The sequence below is a fragment of the Bos javanicus genome, chromosome 6 (assembly GCF_032452875.1).
Source record: "Bos javanicus breed banteng chromosome 6, ARS-OSU_banteng_1.0, whole genome shotgun sequence".
Lineage (NCBI taxonomy): Eukaryota > Metazoa > Chordata > Mammalia > Artiodactyla > Bovidae > Bos > Bos javanicus.
In genome coordinates this window covers 101,189,484-101,215,981 of record NC_083873.1, presented here as the reverse complement: position 1 = coordinate 101,215,981, position 26,498 = coordinate 101,189,484, and the positions used below count along the sequence as shown (strand labels likewise).

The following is a 26,498-nucleotide window of genomic DNA, read 5'->3' as shown; positions in this document are numbered from 1 at the left end:
TGTTTTACAAAGATCCTAATTTAAATATTGTTTAGATATTGTTTCATTATCCCTTATTTTAGATTCATCTCAATTACTATTTGCTCTGAATCATTCTTCATATTCTTAAATTTTTAATCAAAAGTCTATCATTAATTAACTTTGTAACTTCAAGATATTTTTTTAAAACGTTTTTGAATCCCAGTTTCCTGATTCGAGGATTATTACACTGTATATAAAAGCCTAGTGTACAGTATCTTCTCAGAAAAAAATATTACTTCCCTTATTTAGATATAGAAGAGATAGAATTAGATATAGAAGAGTGATCTTCATTTATGAAGCCCTGCTTCCCAGGTGGCACCATTGGAAAAGAACCCACTTGCCAATGTGGGAGACATAAGAGACGCAGTTCGATCCCTGGGTTGGGAAGATCCCCTGGAGAAGGGCATGGCAATCCATTTCACTATTCTTGACTGGAGAATCCCATGGACAGAGGAGCCTGGCAGGCTACAGTCCATGGGTTTGCAAAGAGTTGGACATGATTGAAGTAACTTAGCACATACAAAGATAGTTAGGGGAGCAGATCTAAGAGCATTGTAACATTTTTCTTTAGTGTCACAGTGTCGCAATCTATTATGCAGTTTTTTGTTTTATTCATATACCATATCCATGTTAGCATTGAGGATATTTCTTCTATAATGTTCCTGTCTTTTAGGTGCTAGCTTGTATTAATGTTCCCCACCAAGAATCTATCTGGATCTTTATGGGCATGATGGCAATTTTGAAGTTTGGAAACCTTGATGGGTTTCAGAGGCATACTTTATATCATGCCTTTCTGGTATTTTCAAAGCCAAAATCTTTATTTTATTTATAAGAAACTTCCAATTACTTCTTTTTTATTTTTTAAACCCTCTGATCACTGCACATCTATAGCAATACTCTCATTCTCCATGTATTTCTATAAATGTTCCTTTCCCCTCCTCTTGTTCCCCCCACCTCCTCCTTCTGTAACTCATCTTCCTCTGGCCAACCTTTAAATTTTGGTGTCTGACAGGGGTCCATTTTGGCCCTTTACTCTTTCTCCCTGCTTTGACTTCAGCAAACTCCTCTTGCTGATAGTCTCAAATAAATGTCTCTGCTCCTGCTGCTAAGTAGCTTCATTTGTGTCCAACTCTGTGCGACCCCATAGATGGCAGCCCATCAGGCTCCCCCGTCCCTGGGATTCTCTAGGCAAGAACAATGGAGTGGGTTGCCATTTCCTTCTCCAGTGCATGAAAGTGAAAAGTAAAAGTAAAGTCACTCAGTCGTGTCCAACTCTTAGTGACCCCATGGACTGCAGCCTACCAGGCTCCTCTGTCCATGGGATTTTCCAGGCAAGAGTACTGGAGTGGGGTGCCATTGCCTTTTCTAGCCAACGGCATTTCTATGAACATCATATTATATGTTTGATTATCAAATAACCATCTCTGCCCACATAACACTAAGGCTCATTTCTCTATCAATCTCATTTTCTATGTTTTTACTCTCTATATTTTCAGTTGACTCCACAAATATTGCCATTGTCTAGCTACTGTGTTTAGAAATCTGGGAGTCATTCTTCCCCATCACACACAGTCCAAAAACAAAATTCTAGCAATTTGGTTTATTAATATTTATTAAGGATTCTTTTTTAATTTGATTTTCAGAATTTTGTTGTTTACTGTCAAACCTCAACATGAATCAGCCATAGGTATACATATATCTCCTCCCTTTTGAACCTCCATCCCATCTCCCTCCCCATCCCACCCCAAGAATTAAGGATTCTTGAATCCATGTTTCTATCTATTTTTACCGTCTCCACCCCAGCCAGACCTTTTAGTGTTTTTTCTAGATGGTGCAGCAGCTCCCTGACTCTTCTCTGTGATTCTAGTTGTGTCTTTCTTGACTCTGCCCATAGATTTGGCCATGCTGTTATCTTTCATTCTTCAGTGGGTTCTCCCCCATTAGAAAAACATCTTCATTTCAGTCTGCACTCAATATGCCAGCAAATTTGGAAAACTCAGCAGTGGCCACAGGACTGGAAAAGGTCAGTTTTCATTCCAATCCCAAAGAAAGGCAGTGCCAAAGAATGCTCAAACTACTGCACAATTGTACTCATCTCACATGCTAGTAAAGTAATGCTCAAAATTCTCCAAGCCAGGCTTCAGCAATATGTGAATCACAATAAACTGTGGAAAATTCTTCAAGAGATGGGAATACCAGACCACCTGACCTGCCTCTTGAGAAATTTGTATGCAGGTCAGGAAGCAACAGTTAGAACTGGACATGGAACAACAGACTGGTTCCAAATAGGAAAAGGAGTTCGTCAAGGCTGTATATTGTCATCCTGTTTATTTAACTTCTATGCAGAGTACATCATGAGAAACACTGGACTGGAAGAAACACAAGCTGGAATCAAGATTGCCGGGAGAAATAATAACCTTAGATATGCAGATGACACCACCCTTATGGCAAAAAGTGAAGAGGAACTCAAAAGCCTCTTGATGAAAGTGAAAGAGGAGAGTGAAAAAGTTGGCTTAAAGCTCAACATTCAGAAAACGAAAATCATGGCATCCAGTTCCATCACTTTATGGGAAATAGATGGGGAAACAGTGGAAACAGTGTCAGACTTTATTTTTCTGGGCTCCAAAATCACTACAGATGGTGACTGCAGCCATGAAATTAAAAGACGCTTACTCCTTGGAAGGAAAGTTATGACCAACCTAGATAGCATATTCAAAAGCAGAGATATTACTTTGCCAACAAAGGTCCATCTAGTCAAGGCTATGGTTTCTCCAGTGGTCATGTATGGATGTGAGAGTTGGACTGTGAAGAAGGCTGAGCACCGAAGAATTGATGCTTTTGAAGTGTGGTGTTGGAGAAGACTCTTGAGAGTCCCTTGGACTGCAAGGAGGTCCAACCAGTCCATTCTGAAGGAGATCAGCCCTGGGATTTCTTTGGAAGGAATGATGCTAAAGCTGAAACTCCAGTACTTTGGCCACCTCATGCGAAGAGTTGACTCATTGGAAGACTCTGATGCTGGGAGGGATTGGGGGCAGGAGGAGAGGGGGACGAGAGAGGATGAGATGGCTGGATGGCATCACTGACTCGATGGACGTGAGTCTAGGTGAACTCTGGGAGTTGGTGATGGACAGGGAGGCCTGGCATGCTGCAATTCATGGGGTCGCAAAGAGTCAGACACAACTGAGCAGCTGAACTGAACTGAACTGAACTGAACTGAAACCGTTCTTGATCCAGCCTTTCTCTGACCCATCTGTTTCTCTAGGCATGGCCCTCTTGTCCCTTCTGACCACATAAGTTATATTTTATGACCACAGATGCTTCTGGTTCTCTTGCTGTGTGTGTGCACCTGAGCAGAGAAACACACACACACCAGCACTGCCACAATCACCAGCACCATCCTCACCACCATCATCATTCTGTTTTCTAGATTCTGTGGCCTAGAGTCATCTTTTTCTTTTCCTCACTTTACCTTGTCAGTATCCAAGATATTTTTTTGCTCACTGAACTAGTACAAGTATCATCTACTCCAAGAATCAAAAGGTTTTGCTTAGTGTTTCTTCACTCTGCTCCCATATACCACCTATGTATTTCTTTTATTTTTCATGTTGTATGTTAATTACCTGTTTTGCATAAGTCTTACCCTGCTAAATTCTGAGTTCCTTGAAGTCAAGCAGTCATATTATTCACTTTCAAAATATCAATTTCTAATATAGCCTAGCATACATATACTGGGTGCCCCAAACCTTTAATGAATGAATGAATTTAATAAATGAATAAGTCAATCCCAATATCTACTAACTCATAGTTACTTGTATTTGGCCATATGTTTATCTAATTTAACTGAAAACATTTGTGCCTGTATATATGGTGTAATTAATATAAAACACATCTAATCCATATTAACTTAGACATGCAATCTATATGAATTCCTAAAAGAACTTAAAACAGGTAAACAGAGTTCAAATCTTCAAGAGGAAAGAAATCATCAGTCTCTTGAAGAATATGCAAAAGCATGCAAGATATAAGCCCTAATAACTCTCCATAGATTATTCTTAATTTCTTCTCATCCTTAATTTTCTCACATCTCAATTTGTTCAAATCTACTAAACTTTCTTAAAATACTCTCTGGGGCACTTCTCATGATACTCACTCCTCATTTCCTTCTTATTTAGAATGTTACCTGGGAAGAGAGAATCCTTCCTGTTTAGTAAGGTGGGGAAAGGGAACAACAGAGCAGTAGACCCCTAGCTTCATTTAACAGGAAAGGCAGGGGGTGTCTGGACCACTGCATGCTGATGATAGCTGTCTGAGCACATGCATATGTATGTTGGAATATGACATTACTCTTTTTGGATTATTGGTCAATTACTATTTTATATTGCGATGTAGAAACATCTTTATGTGAAGTACCCTTCCATTGCAGGTGATCGAATCCCCTCTTTTAAAACAGACAAACAAACAAACAGGTTGCTCTTTCAACCATAGCGCTAATGCAGGTGTGTTGAAAGCAGTCCTTTTGATTTGTTGAAAGGTAACATCTTGGACTCAGTACTCTGCTTTCTTTCTTTATAGTTTGCAGTTAGAGTGTAATACTTCGTGCTTTCTACATCAGCAACAGCAATCTGCTGAAGCTCCAAGGAAAACCTCTCTCAAACAGTTTAGTTGCAAAGAGAATATGGCATTCATGAGCTTTGGCAGGAAATAACACTCTTGAGCCATGTTCCGTTTTGAAACTTAAAAAATCCACTGCTTGGAGATGTCAGCCACAAAGGGTCCTGAGCTGAGTCTATTGTTAGAAGAGGCACCAACAGTGCACAGAGCTCGGGAGTGCGGGTAGAGGAGGAGTGGGGGGCTCTGAGAGCTTGTGTGCCTCCCTGCTGGGGGGCCTGGACAGGGCTCACTTAGAGAAGACCTCACCATGGCTTTATGTAAGCTCAGTAAGAGGCAAAGCAGAAAACCTGCCGCTTGGGAAAAGTGTCTTTACATAACCAGAGTTTGGCTTTGCGTTAGCTTACTTAGATGCATTTTCACAATTTATCAAAAATAACCTTATTTTGCTCATGCACGCATTAAATCATCATATTTCTATAACTGGTGCATGTGTGTTTAGTCGCTCAGTCACGTCCGACTCTTTGCGACCCCATGGCCTGTAGCCCACCAGGCTTCTCTGTCCATAGGATTCTCCAGGCAAGAATACTGGAGTGGGTTGCCATGCCCTCCTCCAGGGGATCTTCCCAACCCAGGGATCAAAGCCAGGTCTCTCGCGCTGCAGGAGGATTCTTTACCGTGTGAACCACCAAGGAATCACAGTAGCTGGTTTAAAACCTCTGTCCCAGTAGCAGTCGTAGATTTTGAAGGAATGTCTGAGCTCATCAGTAGTTGTTTCTCAGTAATTCCATATGGTGTTAAGCTGCCCACGACAACTGGTCAGTCTTTCAGTTTTATATCCAGCTCCTTCTGTGATATGTGACACTGGCTCAGCATACTGAGACTAAGGGGAGTGTTCCTGTCTGTTATGATGCAGGCTGCCAGGGATTCTGCACACAGTAAAGAAGAACCATGTGATACTACGGTGCTGCCCACAGGTCAAAGACCTTCCCACAGAAGCCAGAAACTTTCTCTGAAGATCTTGTCCAAAGTCTTCCTGTGATAGCCCTTGTGAGGAAGGCTGTCCTCAAAACGAACAGGCTTCACAGGTGGTTCAGCAGTAAAGAATCTGCCTGCCAATGCAGGAGACGCAGGAGATGTGCATTCAAAACCTGGGTGGAGCAGATCCCCTCAAGTAGGAAAGGGCAGCCCATTCCATTATTCTTACCTGGAAAATTCCATGAACAGAGGTGCCTAGTGGGCTACAGTCCATGGGGGTCCCAAAGAGATACAACTGAGCGACTGAGTGTGCACACACATCCTAATAGACCTGAGTCACTTTATTGAGAGCAACTGTTTCTTATAAAAAACTGCTGCTTTTGGAGCATTGGACAGCGTGAATTCTGGGGCCCCTGTCTCATGGCACCAGACGTTTGCAGCTCTTTTTTTTTTTCACTGAAGCCATTGTTGGCCAATATACCTCCTTCTCTCTCACCTCTTTCTTTCTCTAAGATATTTTTTTTTTTTTCTTTCCCTCTTCCTTGAGCTGAATTGGAGCTACCATGTCACCATGATAGAATTCTCTAGGTCCAAGATTTGGGAGGAGCAGGTTAAGGAATCTGTCTGAGATCTCCTTCCTAAAAGGCACCTCAATTTGTGAAAATTTCTCCTTTTCCATATCCAAATTCCTCAGAGCAAGAGGAAGGCATATGTTAGGCTAAAAGTTCTGTCATATCCTTTTCCTAGAGAGGGTTAAGTTGGGCCACTCGGGGGTCCAAGGTGAGTGAACCTTGAACCCCTCTAGAGAACTGGCATTTGCTTCTGCCTGAGGGGAGGAAATATATTAAAACATTTAAATATAGGGCACCCAGCTATGTCTAAAAATGTCTTAAGATGCTTCAAAAGAATAAAAATTGATTAGGTCTAAATATTCCTTTATGCTGGAGGCTAGTACTATGGTCTGTTGAGAGGCATTGAAGACTCTTCTTCACAAGGCTCTAAAAATGGAACAGAATCTTATCAGTCTGGGATAATTTTAGCAGGGTTCTGTTAGAGGGCTAGTGAATGGACAAAATGCAACTTCTGGGTCCTTGTTATCAAGTGTCTTGTTTGCATTCTAAAGAGAGTGAATGTATGCCTGCTCCATTGTTTCCAACTCTTTGCGATTCCATGAGGCTCCTCTGTAAAAGGGATTACCCTAGCAAGATAGTGGAGCAGGTTGCCATTTCCAAACTGAACATTAATTGGTAACACATGAGTTCTGAATTAGATTTTGGAAAGTGAGCTCTTGGGTTTTGTATTCAGCTGCCTTATTTGTTAGCAGCAAATATTGGCATGTAAATGAATCCTTCATATGTTTGTTGGGGCAATGTAAACTTCTTCACCACTATAATTACTCCACAATTTATATGAGATTCTGATCACCCCTAAAATCAGTGAATAGCAAGATATTCTCCTGCATTGTAAGAGTTTATTTTTAGGCTATTATAGAAAGCTTATTGTCTGTTCATTTTTTTCCCCGCAGCCCCCACCTCAGATATATGACAAACAGCTGGATGAGAGAGAGCACACCATTGAAGAATGGAAAGGTGATCCTACTGCCTAATTAAGTGTACTTTTTCTTTTTTTTTCAACTCATAAAATATTTTTAAGTATTTTCCTTTTAAAATGCTTTAGTAACAGATGGTTTTCTAAGGGCTATCCTCTTAGACCATTTTCAAAACTCCTAAACTTCATCTGTCTTTTCATACTAATAGCAATATTACATTTACTCCAAAATGAAAGGAATTAATTACTGACATATTTTAAAAAATAGTACTGATTGTCAAAATATTTGTCATGGTGAAAGTCAAGCTTTAATTCAAAATTTCAGAATTAAACATTCTAAGTTTGTACATAAAATTATCACATTAAATGGATAATGTTATGCCTGAGATGGTTCTAGGCATTATAAAATAAAAGAGTGAATATGTGAATTCACTCACTCAATTTATATGACTTGAGAATTTAAATGAAAATGTATGCATTCAAACAGCTTATTTCTCATTTAAAGTAAGAAAACAGTGAGTGAATATATTAATTACCTTTTTTTTTTTTTAACAAAACTTTTCCAAACACATACTATATGGTCAATATCATACTCAGGATGAAACAAAGCAGAGAAGAATTGCTAAACTAATATAAATAACCACAGAGTAGAATAAATATGAAAAAACCAAATGCAGTTTATAACAAATGATTAGGTCAAAATGAGGAGGAAGAGAAAGGGTACATCAGAAGGAAAGAAATGTTTGAGCTACCTTGAAAGAATTAGTAATTCTAAGTTGGGAAAATAAAAAATAGAGAAAAATACTAGAATGAAAATATAAGAGAAAACCAAAGGGTAAGAATGATCAAAATGTGCTATAAAGATAGTAAGGAGAATCCACTGTTCGAGAGATCATATTGGAGAGTATGGAAAAATAAGCTCATATAAACAGTAGATCAAATTTTAAAAATCATGAGAATGATAGACAGAAAAAGAGTTGATCTAAATAAGGACCAGAGCGCACTCAAAGGTTCTTGTTAGGTAAGTAATAGGGTGTAAATATCACTCAAGGAGGATAGACTCAATTCTGAAAACTGGAGGAATACCTATAAAGGATGGTGCTTGTGTTAATTGTAAGCCATTGCAAAGCAGGAATGAATTGCACAGAGTAATTTTTAGCTAAAAGGGATAAAGTAAAAAGAAATGAATATATACACATTTTTATCTCTAGCAATGAAAAAGCCAGAAATGGATGCCAGTTTGGAAATGAGGGTAATAATTTTTTTTAATGTTGGATTTTAGGCAAGTTTAGTTTTACAAATCCAAAATTTGAGTCTGGAAAAAAAGATGAAGTAAGAGTTGGAAATGGATAGAAAGTAATAATTTCAAGTCACAAGAATATGTGCATCTCTTAGGGAAAGAACATAAAAGAGAAATGGATGTTCAAAACTAAGGCATTAAAATCTGTAAGAGATAAAGTCAGAATGCATCAGAAATTCCCCAAAGAATTCAGAAAAGAAGTAATGTGTATTCTACATACATTGATTTGGTCAAATGCACTGTTGAGCACCTATGTTTGCCAAGCTCTGTGCTTTTGCGAGAAAATAGGGCTTCCCAGGTGGCTCAGTGGTCAAGAATCCACCTGCCAATGCAGGGGATTCAGGTTCAATTCCTGGGTTGGAAAGATTCCTTAGAGGAGGAAATGGCAATCCGCTTGAGTACTCTTGCCTGGAAAATTCCATGGACAGAGGAGCCTGGCAGGCTACAGTTCACGGAGTCTCAAGGAGTTGGACATGACTGAGCACGTAAAAACAGAAGAGTAAAAAATTCCACTTGATTTGTAATTGACTCAGTCCCATCAAAATGTTATTGTTTGTTATGAATGACTTTTTCTTTGGGTTAAGGAGAAAACTGATTTTCATAACACTGGTACCTTTGTTACAGAACTTATCTATAAGGAAGTAATGAACTCGGAAGAAAAGACGAAGAATGGCGTTGTGAAAGGACAGCCTTCTCCTTCAGGTACTCACTCTCAATGAATAACCAACAAACCGGTACTTGCGTATTTTTCTTGGCCTTAAGGAGAGATTGCAGTCAATAATACTGCTTATCAAGCATATGAACCAGTGTTACCTGTTTCCCTCTAATGATTTCAGTCTCCTTGCTTTTGATGGTTAGTGTGGCATTTATTCTGACTATAATGATTTAGCATGAGTTCTTTCAGAGCTTTAAAATAACAAGGAATCTTGAAGAAATATTAGCATAATCTGATTAAAGGGTGGGTGCTCCTCTTCAAAATTCAGATCCATAATGCCCTCTTGACCACCACCTCAGTGTGGAGTTCAGGAATCAATCCCTCCAGCTAAAACCTTTTCCTTCATTCACTCTAAAGTTTACTCTTCCTAAGGTTGATGTGACAGTAGTTGAAGCCTTAACCACAACGGGGTCCAATTAAAGTCAGCACAGAAAAATCTTTCCATTGGCAGTCTACAAAATATAGCACACATTAGTACATATACATGGGCTTCCCAGTGGTAAAAAACCTGCCTACCAACACGGGAGACATAAAAGACAAGGGTTCAATCCTTGGGTCGGGACGGTCTCCTGGAGGAGGGCATGGCAACCCACTCCCTATTCTTGCCTGGAGAATCCCATTGAGAGAGGAGTCTGGTGGGCCACAGTCCATAGGGTTACAAAGAGCTGTATACAACTGAAGCAACTTAGCATGCACATATATAATACTCATATTTTCCTGAGCTCACCAATGAGCTTTAGGATGACTTGAGATAATTTACTTACACTTTTTAATGCCAATATATTTTTCCTAGGACCGATGTTCTGAATAGAAAGAGAATATAAAAATAGTTTTAAATAATGTAACAACTTTATCATCAGCTTTAAACAACACTCAGATCATGCTGACAAAACTGTAGGCTGCAAATTATTACCTTAGAGAAAGTAGATTTGGTGTCCTACTTTTGATATATAATTTTTCCCATGCAATTTAAATCATTTCAGGAAACAGAATGAGTGAGTCAATTCCTCCTGCTGATATTACTCTTTAACAAGTTTGCAACCCACAACTACTATGATACCCAAACCGATGCTGTTTAGTTATGACATGTTTTTCTCACTTCTAGACTTAGGGAAATGTCCAATTCTATGTCAAGTCTTTCCTATTGTCAAAGAAGGTTAAAGGAATCATCGGAGTTGTTTGTCTGCCCACCCTATTTATTCAACCCCGCCTCTATACTGATACAAGTCTGTAGAAGATGCTTCTTACTTAACCTGCCTGTTCTATCTGCTGCTGATTAAAGAGCCCAGAGACTGAATCCAACAGCAAGATGCCACCTGCTAAGGCAGAAAGACTCCCTAACTTAAGAATTATCATAATGGTCAAAATACTTTTTCCTATAATCATTAAGAAGTTGAAATACCAGAATCCAGTGAAGGGTGACTTAGCATTTCAGGAAGTGTTGAAAGTGAAAGTGTTGCTCAGTTGTGTCTGACTCTGCAATCCTATGGACTGTGGCCCACCAGGCCTCTTTATCCATGGAAATCTCCAGGCAATACTGGAGTGAGTTGCCATTATCCTCTCCAGGGGATCTTCCTGACCCAGGGATTGAACCCATTTCTCCTGCATTGCAAGCAGATTCAGATTCTTTCTTTACCTCTAGCACCACCTAGGAAGCCCTATTTCAAGATGTGAAAGTGAAAGTGTTAGTCGCTTAGTCGTGTCTGACTGTTTGCAATCCCATGGACTGTAGCCCGATAGGCTTCTCTGTCCCTGGAATTCTCCAGGCAAGAATATTGGAGTGGGTTGCATTTCCTTCTCCAGGGGATCTTCCCAAGCCAGGGCTCGAACCTGGGTCTCCTGAATTGCAGGCAGATTCTTTACCACTGAGCCACCAGGGAAGCCCCATTTCAAGACAGGACAGGACAAATTTCACAGTTTCTTCTATTCTTCTTTCTTTAAAAAATTGTTTATTTCTGCATCAGGTCTTATTTGCAGCATGCAGGATCTTCATTGCAACATGTAGAATCTTTTGTTGCTGCAGAAGAACCCTCTAGTTGTGCTGCATGGGCTCAGTAGCAGCAGCACATGGGTTTAATTGTCCCGCAGCAATATTCGATCTTAGTTCCCCAACCAGGGATCAAACCCTTACCCACTGCATTGCAAGCCAGATTCTTAACCGCTGGACCACCAGGGAAATCCATTCATTATCTCCTTTCTTTTTTGCAAAGAGCTCAGAATTATGCTATCCACTCCAGGATACCCCATCTTCTGCTTGTTTCCTCCACTTTCCCCTCAACCCTGACCAGGTCTTCACAACAGCTAATCTATGATGGCATAAAAATACACAATTTGCTTTTCAATACTTTCACAAACTTCTACAAAAATCTTATTCCCACGATTCCTTTCAGGCAAACTGTACAGCTCAGGGAAGGCAGAAAGGAATTAGCGATGGTACAAGTGAGATCAATGGATCATTAAAGGGATGCGATCAGTGATCTGCCATAAGAAAGGCTGGAGTGTTTGGTAAAGGAACAAAGTTTGTATATAATTGAAGTGTAATTCTTTAATCATTAAAGTCATCATTCTTATTGCAAAAGAAAGTGAGTACATGCAAAGTTTCTTTTAGCTCCTTAATGAGGGAAATGACAGGATGACAAAGTTCAGTGAAGATATGAGAAATTAAGATTAGGTAGTCTATGGAAAGGAGAAGGCAATGGCACCCCACTCCAGTACTCTTGCCTGGAAAATCCCATGGACGGAGGAGCCTGGAAGGCTGCAGTTCATGGGGTCGCTAAGAGTCGGACACGACTGAGAGACTTCACTTTCTCTTTTCACTTTCATGCATTGGAGAAGGAAATGGCAACCCACTCCAGTGTTCTTGCTTGGAGAATCCCAGGGACAGGGGAGCCTGGTGGGCTGCCGTCTCTGGGGTTGCACAGTCGGACATGACTGAAGCGACTTAGCAGCAGCAGCAGCAGCAGCAGTCTATGGAAAAAATAACACTGAGATAAGATTACCAAATTAAATAAAAACCTACAAATGTCCTACACAGCAACCAAACCTATCTTTGTGGTTGTCTTTTCTACGAGGCAGAAAAAGAAAAGAGTTTTACTTTATCAGTTTTCTACAAGTTTACAATGTTATAAAACATCTGGATCCTAATCTACTGAGAATATTAAGTCAAAAAGTTATGTTCCACAAAACAGTTAGATGACCCTTTGGAGGGGGCCTATTAAAAAATGCTCAAGTGTGATAGTAAAAGGTTATATGCTCATTTTTTTTTTGGCACCAATCCCAAGTGTTGGATCATTTTCTTGAACAGTATCTAAGGTTATTGACATAATTTCTACGTGCTCTGAATAGATGAACCTGAGTCTTGGCCAAGTAATTATTTTTAAGTTTGTAAGAAATATATTTAAGGTGAATAAAACTGAAGCCTAGTTTACAGAGTAGTTTGTTATTTCTGGAATCACTGTGAAATAAATTCATTCTGCCAAATTATGTAATGATGAGTATAACCTAGTCATAAAGAAATTAGGATACTGGGCCAGGACGCGTGAGATGCTGCCAATTCAGATTCCATTTGTTTAAAACCAAACACATCCTCTCCATTTAGATTCACCCACTCAGCCGTAAATTTTGTCTCAACTTTCCCATTTCTATTAATGGCAACTCTATTTTTCTCAGCCTCCCAGCCTGAAACCCATAACTGACCTTTCACTCCATACCCACATTATGACTGTCAGTCACTCTTTGCATCCTAAACATTTTGCTTGCTAGATGTCTTACATCGAATTGCTACCATACCTTTATGTTAACACCATTATGATTAAAGTTTTCTTGAAATAATTTACCATACTTCAGTCTTGACCTAAGTTGATCTTTCAGAACTATAGGTTGAGCAATCATTTACTGATCAGTGCCTCCAATAGCTTTGCATCACTTATAATTTAAGCCTAGTAACCTCTGACACAGACAGCCCTCTGAAATACACTCCACATTTTCCCGCTTTTGATACTATACCCATTCTAGGGTCCTGCGTTGTCGCTGCCTTACTTGACTGGCTCCCCACCTTTCTGCCCATTCAAAAGTGTTCTTTTATTACCACCTTGTCCCCAAATATTTTTCGTATCTGTTCCAAAAGACTTTTCATATCTTCCCAAAGAATAAGATCTTTCTTTCCTATGGGTCCTAATAGTACTTGTATTTTACACATTGTCTTATTACCTGTATCGATTGTAAATTCATTGAGAAAAAGATTTAAATATTCAGCTTTGTGTGCCCTGCGGTGCCAGAGTATTATCCCTTACACATAATGAGTGAGTGAAGTCGCTCAGTCGTGTCCGACTCTGTGACCCCGTGGACTGTAGCCCGCCAGGCTCCTCGTCCATGGGATTCTCCAGGCAAGAATACTGGAGTGGGTTGCCATTTCCTTCTCCAGGGGATCTTCCCAACCCAGAGATCGAACCCAGGTCTCCGACATTATAGGCAGACGCTTTAACCTCTGAGCCACCAGAGAAGGGCTTCCCTGGTGGTTCAGTGGTAAAGAATCTGCCTGCTATGCGGGTGACATGGGTTCGATCTCTGGGTTGGGAAGAACCCCCGGAGAAGGGAAAGGCTACCCACTCCGGTATTCTGGCCTAGAGAATTCCATGGACTACAGTCCATGGAGTTGCAAAGAGTCAGACAGGACTGAGAACTTACACATAATAGTAGCCTGTTAAATATTTATTAATTTGGAAATTGGTGCTCAGGTCTTTCCTCAACATGTTTCTTGGTGCTCTCCCAAAGACAAAATTCAAGACAGGATTATAGTTTTGGGACAGTATGCAGTTCAGTATGTTCTTATGCCAGTTAATACTTATTCACTTGTTAATCATCATGAAGGTAAATGAACCGAGTATCAAGTACACAAATGTTGCTTCTGGCATTTACTCCTGCTTCAGACAAAGCTTTGCCATGCTTTCAGGTGGTTTTTTTATTTATTCACTGTGGGACATATATATTCCTGAAATTTTTTGCATGCCCGTTTAGTTTAGTGTCGGAGAAGGCAATGGCAGCCCACTCCAGTACTCTTGCCTGGAAAACCCCATGGACGGAGGAGCTTGGAAGGCTGCAGTCCATGGGGTCGCTGAGAGTCGGACACGACTGAAGTGACTTAGCAGTTAGTTTAGTGTGCTAGCAATTAATCATAAAACATTCCCCTTAGGCTCTTTGTGCACACGAGAAGGCCAAAATACTTTTACCCATTCCAACTACCTGTAACAATACTAAATTATCTACCTTCTACACCTGCTCTAAACTATAGTGGCCTGGCTTAAGCAATTTATAGTTAAAATGATTGTGGATTCAATCTTTCACTACATGATTTTAAAGGAAAAGATTCCTGGCTTGATTTTGAGAAATCATACGTGTGATACATATTATATGACATATTTCTGTTTGGTATTTTTTATTCTTTTATTTACTTAGCTAGCTATTATTTATTTTTGCCCAGCGGGTCTTCACTGCTGCCCATGGGCTTCTCCAGCTGCAGTGAGTGGGGGACTACCCTCCAGCTGCAGTGGGTGGGAGACTACCCTCCAGCTGCAGTGAGTGGGGGACTACCCTCCAGCTGCGGTGTGTGGGCCTCTCACTGAGGTGCCTTCTCTGGTTGTGCAGTGTGGATTCCAGGGTGCATGGGCTTCACTAACCGTGGCATGAGGGCTCAGTAGTTGTGGCACATGGGCTTAGTTGCTCTGAGGCATGTGGAATCTTCCTGGACCAGGGATTGAACCTGTGTCCCTGCGTCGGCAGGTGGATCCTCAACCACTGGACCACCAGGGAAGTCCCTGTGTTTGATATATTTCCGTGCATTATGCGGAGACATAAGACAGCCATGTGCTGGAGCAACGAGCCGCTTGTGTACATCTGAGTTTTTTGACCTCATATTGTAGCTTGAAATCCACCATGTAGGATTTAAGACATAGAAATTGGCTGACTCTACAAATCAAGGCATTCTTAACCCCTCTGAAGAGCCATTTGTTAAATTTTTATTGGCATACCACTGTGCGTGTGTGTGCGTGTGTGTATGTGTGTGCGCGCGTGTGTGTGTGCGTGTGTGTGCGTGTGCGTGTGCATGTGTGTGTGTGTGTGTGCATGGTGTATATATATATATATATATATATATATATATATATATATATATATACAGCCACTCTGGTATTCTTGCCTGGAAAAGCCATGGACTGAGGAGTTCAGCTGGACTAATGGACTACAGTTCACGGGGTTGCAAAGTGTTGGACACGACTGAGCAATTAACACACACACACATACATTTGCAGTAAACTATGCTGGAAAGAGAAAGCGATTACTTAGAAAACTTTTGAAGATTCAGCCTTATTGCATTCCTCATTATAATCACCTTTTCTCAGGAATGTTGCATATCACATTTTATTTTGTAAATAGCTGAGATGAAATAATATTACGACTTAGACTCCCTTAATATTCAGTCATGGCAACACTAGAAACCCAGCAGCAAGGGAATAAGTTAATGCAGTTTTTCAGTGACAAAATTGTTCTAATACTCAAACTCATGTTTTAGTGATGCTTTTAAAATGTAAATAGAAAGTTAAATGTGCATTTGCAGAATAATACAGAAGCTTGAAATTTACTGATGGAATTGTTGTGTATCAATAAGAAATAAATCTAAACCCCAGATACACTTCTAAATAAATAATTATATTCCCTTCTACTATCTGATTTTACTTGCATAGTGATTTATTTTCAAGAGTAGCATGAGTGCTTGCTTTCTGAATTGATTTGTAAAGACTGCTGAGGGAATAACAGCCCATGAATAGAAATTAATTTTCTTCTAAAAGCATTTACTATAGAATGTTAGAGCAAGAACAAACTAGAAGGTCATCTAATACAAAGATTCTTAGTCTGTTCACCACCCTGTTGCCTGAGAAGTAAACCTCCCAGAAGTGACAATGACTCACTGAGCTAGGGATGCTTAGCATCAAGATGGGTAGAGATTTCTTAGAATCTCTAAATGGAAGATAAAGCTTTCCCAGTGATTTTAATATATAGCCCCTCCTTCTCCTCTACATCTTATGGGAGTATGTTCCTCCCAATTATTTACAGATCTATCCCAATAACTTTTTCTATTTAAAAACATCAGCCCCTAAACCAACTGAAGCTGATAGCCATGAATACAGAGAAGGAATACATCTTAGTGACTAAAACGAATCTAGTGGTTCTCATAATACTTTGTGTCTCTTTTTATGTGTGGATGGGTCAGGAAAATAATTTTATTTAGAAAAGCAGAACAGTATTTTCCTTTGAGACTATGGATGCCTTTGGCTGGATAACTTCTAGGCTTCTCAGGTGGCTCAGTGGTGAGGAATCTGCCTACTGGTGCAGGAGATGCAGGAGATGCGGGTGTGATCCCTGGGTTGGGAAGGTTCCCTGGAGAAAGGAATGGCAACCCACTCCAGTATTCTTGCCTGGAAAATCCCATGGACAGAGGAACCTGGTGGGCTACAGTCCATGAAGTTGCAGAGTCAGACACAACTGAGTGACTGAGTGTGCACGCACAGATACACATGCAACTTTTAGCTGGTAAATTTTTGTAAGTTCAGCTCGGTTCAGTCACTCAGTCATGTCTGATCCTTTGGGACTCCATGGACTGCAACATACCAGGGTTCCCTGTCCATCACCAACTCCTGGAGCTTGCTCAGACTCATATGCATTGAGTCAGTGATGCCATCCAGCCATCTCATCCTCTGTCATCCCCTTCTCCTGCCTTCAATCTTGCCCAGAATCAGGGTCTTTTCCAATGAGTCAGTTCTTCCCATCAGGTGTCCAAAGTATTGGAGCTTCAGCTTCAGCATCAGTCCTTCCAATGAATATTCAGGGTTGATTTCCTTTAGGATTGACTGGTTTGATATCCTTTTAGTCCAAGGGACTCTCAAGAGTCTTCTCCAACACCACAATTTAAAAGTATAAATTCTTCGGTGCTCAGCTTTCTGTAAAGTCCAACTCTCACATCCATACATAACTACTGGAAAAAACATAGCTTTGACTAGATGGACCTTGGTTGGTAAAGTAATGTCTCTGCTTTTTAATGTGCTGTCTAGGTTGGTCATAGCTTTTCTTCCAAGGAGCAAGTGTCTTTTAATTTCATGGCTGCAGTCACCATCTGCAGTGATTTTGGAGCTCAAGAAAATAAAGTCTGTCATTGTTTTTATTTTTTCCCCATCTATTTGCCATGAAGTGATGGGGCCGGATGCCATTATCTTTATTTTTTGAATGTTGAGTTTTAAGCCAGCTGTTTCACTCTCCTTTTTACTTTCATCAAGAGTCTCTTTAGTTCTTCTTCACTTTCTGCCATAAGGGTGGTGTCATCTGCATATCTGAGGTTATTATGTCTTTCCATAAAACCTAAATTTTTTTCAGGTAATTTTGAAAGTAACTAGTATTTTTTATCTGTAACTTTATTAGTATTTCCAGTTAATTTAAATGACACATTTATTGACAAAAATTTATAATGCTTTACTAACAAAAAAATTTTATTAAAAAAGTATGTATTTTACTGGTTTCTCTGAAAACAATATAGGAAGAGGGGTATTTATCACATTGCTAGGATATCCTGGGCAATGATAAGTTCAATTCAGTTCAATTCTACTTTTAACATATTGTCCCAAACTGTTTGGCAGTAAACTAACAACTTGAAGCCAAAATATTTGTCTGGAACCTTCTAATTTTGTTTGTTTTTATGGTTTAAAAATTTATTTATTGTCTACATAAAAAACAGACTTGAGAGGATCATTCAGTAAAGCCAGAGATGGCTACAGTTGAGAAGGCATATAGTATAGTGCAATAGAAAAAATCATACAGAAGCAAAAGTTTTTTTTTTTTTAATTACAGTGTGGGGTTTAATTTTTAATAATAATAGAGTTTGATCCCTGAGTCAGGGAGATCCCCTGGAGAAGGGAATGGCTGCCCACTCCAGTATTCTTGCCTGGAGAGTTCCATAGACAGAGGAGTCTGGCTGGCTACATACAGTCCATGGGGCCACAAAGAGTTGAACATGTCTGAGCAAATGAGCATGCCTGCATGCAATCATCTCTTTAAAAAAGATGGACTGATTGTAGCAATTACTAATTTCTATGGACAGGGAGGCCTGGCGTGCTGCAATTCATGGGGTCGCAAAGAATCGGACACGACTGAGCAACTGAACTGAACTGAACTGATCGTGTAAATATTCTGTGATCAATTTCAAGCTACTGATATGTCATCGATGAAGGCAAAATTGGAAAGAAATGCTAATAACTGACTCTCAAAGCCACTAAAACCACCGCAGCGTGCTGCTAGACAGTACACAAGATTCCCATCCCCCACAGCACTGTATAGGGAAACTCTTTACATACAACCTGAGAATGTAACGGGGATTTTATAGAGGCACTGTTAGGAACCTTTTTTAATGCATTTGTGCTATACAGAGTCAGCAACAACAATTTATGGAACCCTAGAAATACGGTTGATAAAGATTCTGAGAAATGAAAATCAAAACTACAATGAGTTATCACCTCATACCAGTCAGAGTGGCCATGATAAAAAAGCCTACAAACAGTAAGTGCTGGCGAGGTTATGGGTTAAAGGGAACCCTCCTACACTGTTGGTGGGAATGTAAATTGGTACAACTACTATGGAGAATAGTATGGAGGCTCCTTACAAACTAAAAATACAGCTACCAAAAGATCTAGCAGTCCCAATCCTGGGCATATATCCAGAGAAAAACATGGTTTGAAAGGATACATGCATACCAGTGTTCACTGCAGCACTGTTTACAATAGCCAAGACAGGAAGCAACATAAAGACCCATCTACAGATGGATGCATGAAGATCTATGTACACATGTACAATGGAATGTTACTCAGCCATTAAAAAGAATGAAATAATGCCATTTGCAGCAACACAGATGGATCTGGAGATGATCACACTAAGTGGAGTAAGTCAGAGAAAGACAAATATCATGTGATATTATCTGATAAATAGATAAACAGAAGGGATATATTCATACAGTAGAATACTGTTGTCATAAAAAGAAGTGAAGTATTGATACAGATGAATCTTTTGAAAATATTAAGCTGTGTGAAAGAAACTAGTCACAAAAGACACATATTGTATGATTCCATTTATCTGATATGTTCAGAACAGACAGTTTTATAAAGACAGAAAGTAAGTTAGTCATGGCCTAGGGCTGGGTGGTAAGAAGCAGATTATAGGATTTCCTTTTGTGGGGATGAAAACTCTACAAAACTGATTGTTGTAATGATTACACGACTATGTGAATAACCTAAAAAAATTGAATTATACAAATTAGATTTGTGAAATATGTCTCAGTGAAGCTGTTACAAAAGATATATGGGCAATATTTTATATTTCAAATTAAAACTAAATCTAAACTCTAGTACCGTGATTTGAAAACCATCCATAGTATAAGAATATATCATTCAGGAGATGAATAGACAGTAATCTCACTCTGTCAGCCCATAATTTGATCAAGCCTTTATTAAAATCCTGCATCTAGTTTTAATCTCTACCCTTTAATAATAATGTGGAAAAATTTAAGATGTTTCTGAGAAGCCCATCGCTGCTGCTGCTACTAAGTCACTTCAGTCATGTCCGACTCTGTGTGACCCCATAGATGGAAGCCCACCAGGCTCCCCCGTCCCTGGGATTCTCCAGGCAAGAACACTGGAGTGGGTTGCCATTTCCTTCTCCAATGTGTGAAAGTGAAAAGTGAAAGGGAAGTCGCTCAGTCGTGTCTGACTCTTAGCGACCCCATGGACTGCAGCCTACCAGGCTCCTCCGTCCATGGGATTTTCCAGGCAAGAGTACTGGAGTGGGGTGCCATTGCCTTCTCCGGAGAAGCCCATTGCAGTAATGCTCAATTATTAGAGACCATAGCTGATGAAAGAATATGAGGATGTTGGTATAATTTAATCTAAAATCAAAGGGAAAAAAACAGAGCTGGGCAGTTGGGCTGTTTAATCAAGAGTTGTCTGCTGGCCTCAGAAATCTACTAGTATATGTCAGAAGAGGAAATGAAGTAGCTCTGCACCATATCTGTAAAGGATATAGTCAAATAAAGCTGGAATGAATTGAAGCCAGATAACTTTACATTACTTGTATGCTTACTGAGCAACTAAGCACACGTTCGAAGTACTGATTCATTGGATAAGCCCTGATGCTGGGCAAAACTAAAGGCAGAAAAAGAAGGGGAAGACGAGGCTGAGATGGTTGGATGGCATCACCGACTCGATGGCCATGAGTTTGAGCAAGCTCCGGGAGCTGGTGATGGACAGGGAGGCCTGGCATGCTGCAGTCCGTGGCTCGCAAAGAGTCAGACTTGACTGAGCGACTGAGCTGAACTGAGCCGAACTTTACATTATATTAATATGATATAACTTATCATATTAATATATATCATTAATATATATCATTAATATATCATAATATTATATGATAATAAGAGTCAAGGTATTTACATGAAGATGTTAATAAGACAGATTTAAAAATATAGAGACATTTAAGATTAGTGGGTACTGATATTTTTAAGAGTTTAAAGAACATGAAATATTGCATAGGTTTTTTGGATAAGAAAATACAGGATACAAAAGGGTATATATGAAATGATTATACTTAGACTTCCTAGCAAAAAGACTAGAAAGTAATATATCAAAAGTTTAATAGTTATCATTAATTTGAGGATCAGTGCATATTGCTGTCTTTTTTTCCTATATTTTTTACATTTATCATAATTTGCATAAATATGGTTATAATCAACAAAGAACAGCTTTAAAAGGATCCATGTAATTTGTCTTAGTTTAAGTGTGTGTACCCTCTTCAGTTACTGTCACATTTTAATCACCTACCTACTCCAGGAGCAAGGAGATTGTATTAAGTTCTCCACTTCATTAGATTTTTCCCCCTAACTTATTAGATGTATTTGATAATACTACTGTGACTTATTCACAGGGATATATGATTTTCACCAAATATATCTCACTTTATTAGATGCTTATACTTCATATATTTTTAATAGTGAACTATTTCACAAAACATGCATTTCACCACCTGTATCGCTTGAATATAAAGGCTCTATAAAGAGAAAAAGTGATTGGACTTTCCAGGGTGCTTTGGTTTAATTCAGTTTTACAATCTCCCCTGTGTGGTTCTTAAAACTACTGTAGCTCAGTAAGTATTTATTGAGTGATTACCATAAGCAGGTTTCTCCTCAGAGTTTCAAAACCTTTGTATTCCTACATAGCAGATCAATTAAAAAATTTTTGTAGTTCTTATTTGGAGATTCCCAGGTAAGCAAGCCTGATGAAAAGTAAACGCACTCAAGAGGCTGACTGTGGGTCTGACTTCTGTTCTTTTTTTGGTCTATGGTAACTTTCATCCACAGTCCTACCTGGATTTTCCTACATGGATTTTAAGTTTGATGTCAAATTAATGACGGTAAAATAATATTTACTTAATATACCTTCCTTTCTTATAACTGTAGCCTCAAAGTAATTCTGATCTCTGGGAATTACCTCAGCCTATATTTCTGGGATAAGAGGCTTATATGTGTTTGTTTTAAAAGTTGCCTGAGGGACTTCCCTGGCAGTCCAGTGGTTAAGACTCTGGTTAAGACTCTGTGATTCCAGTTCCTGGAGTGTGGGTTTGATCCCTGGTCAGTAACTAAAATCTCACCTACTGCCTTATGCAGGAAAACAAACAAACAAACAAACACCTTCCTGAATTGAAACCATCCAGGTTCAGGTGATTACTTTAAAGGTGTTCACTTATTTGCCCTCTTCATAGAATAGTGGTCTTCAGCCTTTAACATCAGTCTCCAGGGAGCTTTTGAAAAATGCAAATGCCTTGATTCTACCCAAGGCCAGATGCGTTACGATATGAGAGGTGTGAAGGGTGAATGGGGTGTTTAGTGGAGGTTTTTTTTTTTTTTCTTTTAGAATCATTACAGGTGATTTCTAGGGTAGAGCAGAATTTGACAGTTACTGCATTGTTGTTATTTAGTCACTAGTCATGTCCCACTCTTTGCAACACCAAGGACTGTAGCACACCAGGCTTCTCTGTCCTTCACAATCTCCCAGAGTTTGCTCGAGCTCATGTCAGTGACGCCATCCAACCATTTCATCCCCTCTCATCGCCTTCTCCTCCTGCCCTCAATCTTTCCTGGCATCAGGGTCTTTTCCAATGAGTCAGTTCTTCCCATCAGGTGGCAAAGTAACGGAGCTTCAGCTTCAGCATCAGTCCTTCCAATGAATATTCAGGGTTGATTTCCTTTAGGATTGACTGGTTTGATCTCCTTTCAGTCCAAGGGACTCTCAAGAGTCTTCTCCAGCACCACAGTTCAAAAGCATCAATTATTCGGTGCTCAGCCTTCTTTATGGTCCACCTCTTACCACCATACATGACTACTGGAAAAACCATAGCTTTGACTAGACAGACCTCTGTGGACAAAGTAATGTCTCTCCTTTTTAATATGCTGTCTAGGTTGGCCATAGTTTTTCTTCCAAGGGGCAAGTGTCTTTTATTTTCATGCTGCAGTCACAATCTTCAGTGACTTTGGGACCCAAAAAATAAAGTCTGTCACTGTTTCTATTCTTTCCCCATCTATTTGCCATGAAATGATGGGACCAGATGCCATGATCTTCACTGAATGTTGAGTTTTAAGCCAGCTTGTTCACTCTCCTCTTTGACCTTCATCAGGGGGCTCTTCAGTTTTTCTTCACTTTCTGCCATAAGGGTTGTGTCATCTGCATATCTGAGGTTATTGATATTTCTCCCAGCAACACTGATTCCAGCTTGTACTTCATCCAGCCCAGCGTTTCTCATCATGTACTCCGCATATTATAAGTTAAATAAGCAGGGTGACAATAAACAGCCTCGATGTACTCCTTTCCCAATTTTGAATGACTGCTTTAACCCTTGAATAACTTGTGACCAGGGACACTGTGTTGTTATCCTCATGTTCACAGTCTAATGTAGTGCTCTGTATTAGTGGTTCTGTGAGGACTTGTCGAATGAATGATGGAGCAGACATCCCCTATCTAGGGTCCCCAGCCTTCAGGATCTAATAATGCTTGATGATCTGAGGTGGAGCTGATGTACTAATAATAGAAATAAATGCACAGTAAAGCTAAGGCACGTGAATCATCCCCAAACCATCCCCCCTTATTGCTCTGTGGAAGAACTGTCTTCCATGAAACCGGTCCCTCATGCCAAAAAGGTTGGGGAGCGCTGCCTTGTCGTCTGTGCACGCACTTGTCCGCTGAGTGACATCCAGCTGAGTCTAGTTCCAGGTTTAGTCATGTCGGTCTTCATTTTCTTAGCACAGGTGCAGCCGTGAACAGCAGTGAGAGCCTCCCTCCTTCCTCATCCGTCAATGACATCTCCTCCATGTCCACCGACCAGACCCTGGCATCTGACACTGACAGCAGCCTGGAAGCCTCGGCAGGACCCCTGGGTTGTTGCAGGTGACTAGCCGCCTGCCTGCGAAACCCAGCGTTCTTCAGGAGATGATGTGATGGAACACACACGCAGACACGCACGCACACACGCAAACGCAGACACGCAACGACAAGAACGTGGCAAGGGAGAGAATCCGAGTCTAAAATTGAAACACATCTTTCAGCCTGCTTCTTCTCCAGAGTTCTGTATTGCAGCTAAGCCAAATGTATATTTAACTCCTAGTTGCTCTTGCTTTGGTATTCTTCCAATGATGCTTTTACTACAGAAAGCAAATCAAACACAATTAGAGAAGCCTTCTCCATAAAGTGTAATTTTAATGGCTGCAGAACCAGTGACCTGTAACTGCCCTTTCAAATGGCATGACAAGGTGTGCAGTGGCCCCATCAAGCATGTGTGTGTCTCTATCTTGCATCTACCTGCTCCTATTGGCCTAGTCAGATGGATGTAGATACAGATCCGCATGTGTCTGTATTCATACAGCACCACGTACTTAGAGATGCTACTGTCAGTGTCCTCAGGGCTCTCCCAAGACATCACGCACTGGGGTACCACATGGTCCATTTCATGTGATCTATTACTCTGACATAAACCCATCTGTAATATATTGCCAGTATATAAGCTATTTAGTTTGTTAATTGATTAAGCTGTATGTCTTATAAGAAAATGTGTAAAGGGCGGAATATGGGGAGGGAGTGAGTTCTCTTGGACCCTTGAAGATGTAGCTTCCAAATCTGAACTGATTAAATGGCACCTGTAAACCAATTTGTAGAAAGAACATATGTGATGCTTATGTACAGTGCGGGGTGGGAGAGGGTAACAGTTTCCAGGTACTGAATGGTTTGACCTTTAGAAGGAAGGTAGGCATAACAGCTGAGGGTCTTTTCTCTGATAGTGAGTGGGTAGGAGAGACTAGGGTAGTGTGGCCATGTGGGAGAAAGAACTAAAGGAGGTATGACCCAGATTTAGGAGACACCGGCATTCCTGTTTTAGAAAGGAGACCCTCATTTATCGTTTGCAAATTATGTGTCACAACTGAGAAGAGATTGGCAGCTAGTGAGGCAGGGTTAGTGTGTCCATATCTGATGGGAACCCTTCTCTGAAATAGACTGGAGCTGCCTCTACGTGGTATCCCTAACAAAAAGTGAGTTTGCCTAGGCTATTTTTAGATTGTGGGTTGTGTTTTCCATGACTGTGCTATTTTCCATGTTTATACCTTGTCAAGGTTTTATTTTGAGAAGAAATATTACTTCCCTCTTCTGGAATTAAAAAAAAAAAAAAGATTACTTAAAAAAATACCCAAAGCCCAGGGCAATCCTCAGGTTAGCATTTGAAAACATCCACAGACGTTCCTCAGGGGTTTCCCCGACTCCTTAACATGGCCAATGTCTCTTATTTATTTATTTTTTCATAAATTTCAACAATTCAAGAAGGGCTGATCATTTGAGTTTTGTACCACAAGTTGACATGACAGCAATAACTCTGCCCATAAGTTACTGCTCCTAAATAGCTTTAGCAATAGAGTGTCTTAAAAGCCATGAAGCATTGATGTCAATGTTTAGCAAAATCTCCTGAATTTAGCTCAAAAATAAATGAAAGTGCTTTCCCAGGCACTTGAAGGAGGCACTGTGAAACATCCTGGTTCCATACAAGGCGATACCAGGATAACTTCTCAGCAATAACAGGACTAGGTCGACCCTTCTCCTCTTATTCACTCTAGTGAAGTATCCATCACAACTCTGCACTCTGACCATTTTGGTGCTCACCAATGTGGTGGTATTTCACCTGAAGAAGGAGTGAAACACAGGATGGCTGGTTGAGTGTGAGATGACGGGCAAATGGAATCCCTCGGAAAACAGAGCAGCCAAGAATGCCAGTGCTGTGAAAACTGCCTTAAACACAACGATAGGGAAGCTGTATCTCTTCCTAAGCAATAGAATCAACTCCCACCATCGCCACGGGAGCAATGCTGCCATTTACCAGGGGTTGCTTCGCACCATAGATTTCATGACAAGAGGTCATTTGTTCAAAATGGAGAGAAAAATTATTAGACTGTGCAGCTTGCCCCCTGGAATAGAAGTGGCCCATGTCTCTATCTTGCTGCCCTTGTTTTTGGTTAATATTGCAGACAATCTGATTGGAAAAATGCTTCCACATTCACATGAGTTCTCTCAATTTTCTTTGTGTCACACTCTCTCAACCCTCTCCCTCACTCCCCCTCCCCCTTTAAAGTTTCTCTTCTCTGCGTTCCTTTTTCTTTGTTTATCTCCTTTCTCTGTGCTCTTCTCTTGCTATACCTGCGGCCTCTCCCCTCCTGGCTCTTTAACCACATGAGATTAAGTGCAGAGAGCACGAAGCTGTTGAAAGAGAGTGAATCCCAGGGAGAATTTCATCAGCCACGAAACAACATCAGGAGACAAAAGGAAATCTCCAGCCAGCCAGCAACTTCAAACCACTTGACAGTTACTCTGTCTCATGTATGTGGAAGTGATTTTTTTTTTTTTCCATTCAGATGAAACCAGGCAAGAACTACCTAAAGTCCCTCCCCTTACTTGCTACTTCCACTTGCTACTTACTTACTTCTCTAAACTCCACTAGTCTGGCCTCTCCTGTTGTCTCTTGGAAATGGGTTACCTTCAGCCAGAACTCCCTCCAGTCAAGGGAAAATGAAACAACCTTTATATTGAGATATCATGTATTACAAAGCAAGCTAAGGGTTAGCTTCTTGATAGCTTCTACAATTAATTTTCCTAGATTATCAAAGCAACAGGCAATAGGCCAACAAAGAGAACCATCATTGCAAAAGTCCACCCA

The 26,498-nt window shown here is 40.2% G+C and overlaps 1 protein-coding gene across 12 annotated transcripts in view; it reads left to right on the top strand.

The window, feature by feature from the left end:
- MAPK10 (mitogen-activated protein kinase 10) overlaps positions 1-24,449 on the top strand; it is a 619,928-nt gene extending 595,479 nt beyond the window's left edge. For 11 of the 12 annotated variants that reach the window (XM_061420724.1, XM_061420726.1, XM_061420723.1 and 8 more), the window contains 3 exons: positions 7,133-7,196; positions 9,080-9,157; positions 23,554-24,449. In XM_061420724.1, coding sequence (XP_061276708.1) covers positions 7,133-7,196; positions 9,080-9,157; positions 23,554-23,696 — 285 coding nt within the window. In that variant the 3' untranslated portion in view covers positions 23,697-24,449. Of the gene's footprint in view, positions 1-7,132; positions 7,197-9,079; positions 9,158-23,548 lie in introns of all 12 variants that reach the window. The other variant, XM_061420731.1, reaches the window with a different exon arrangement.
- Positions 24,450-26,498: the final 2,049 nt, after the last annotated feature.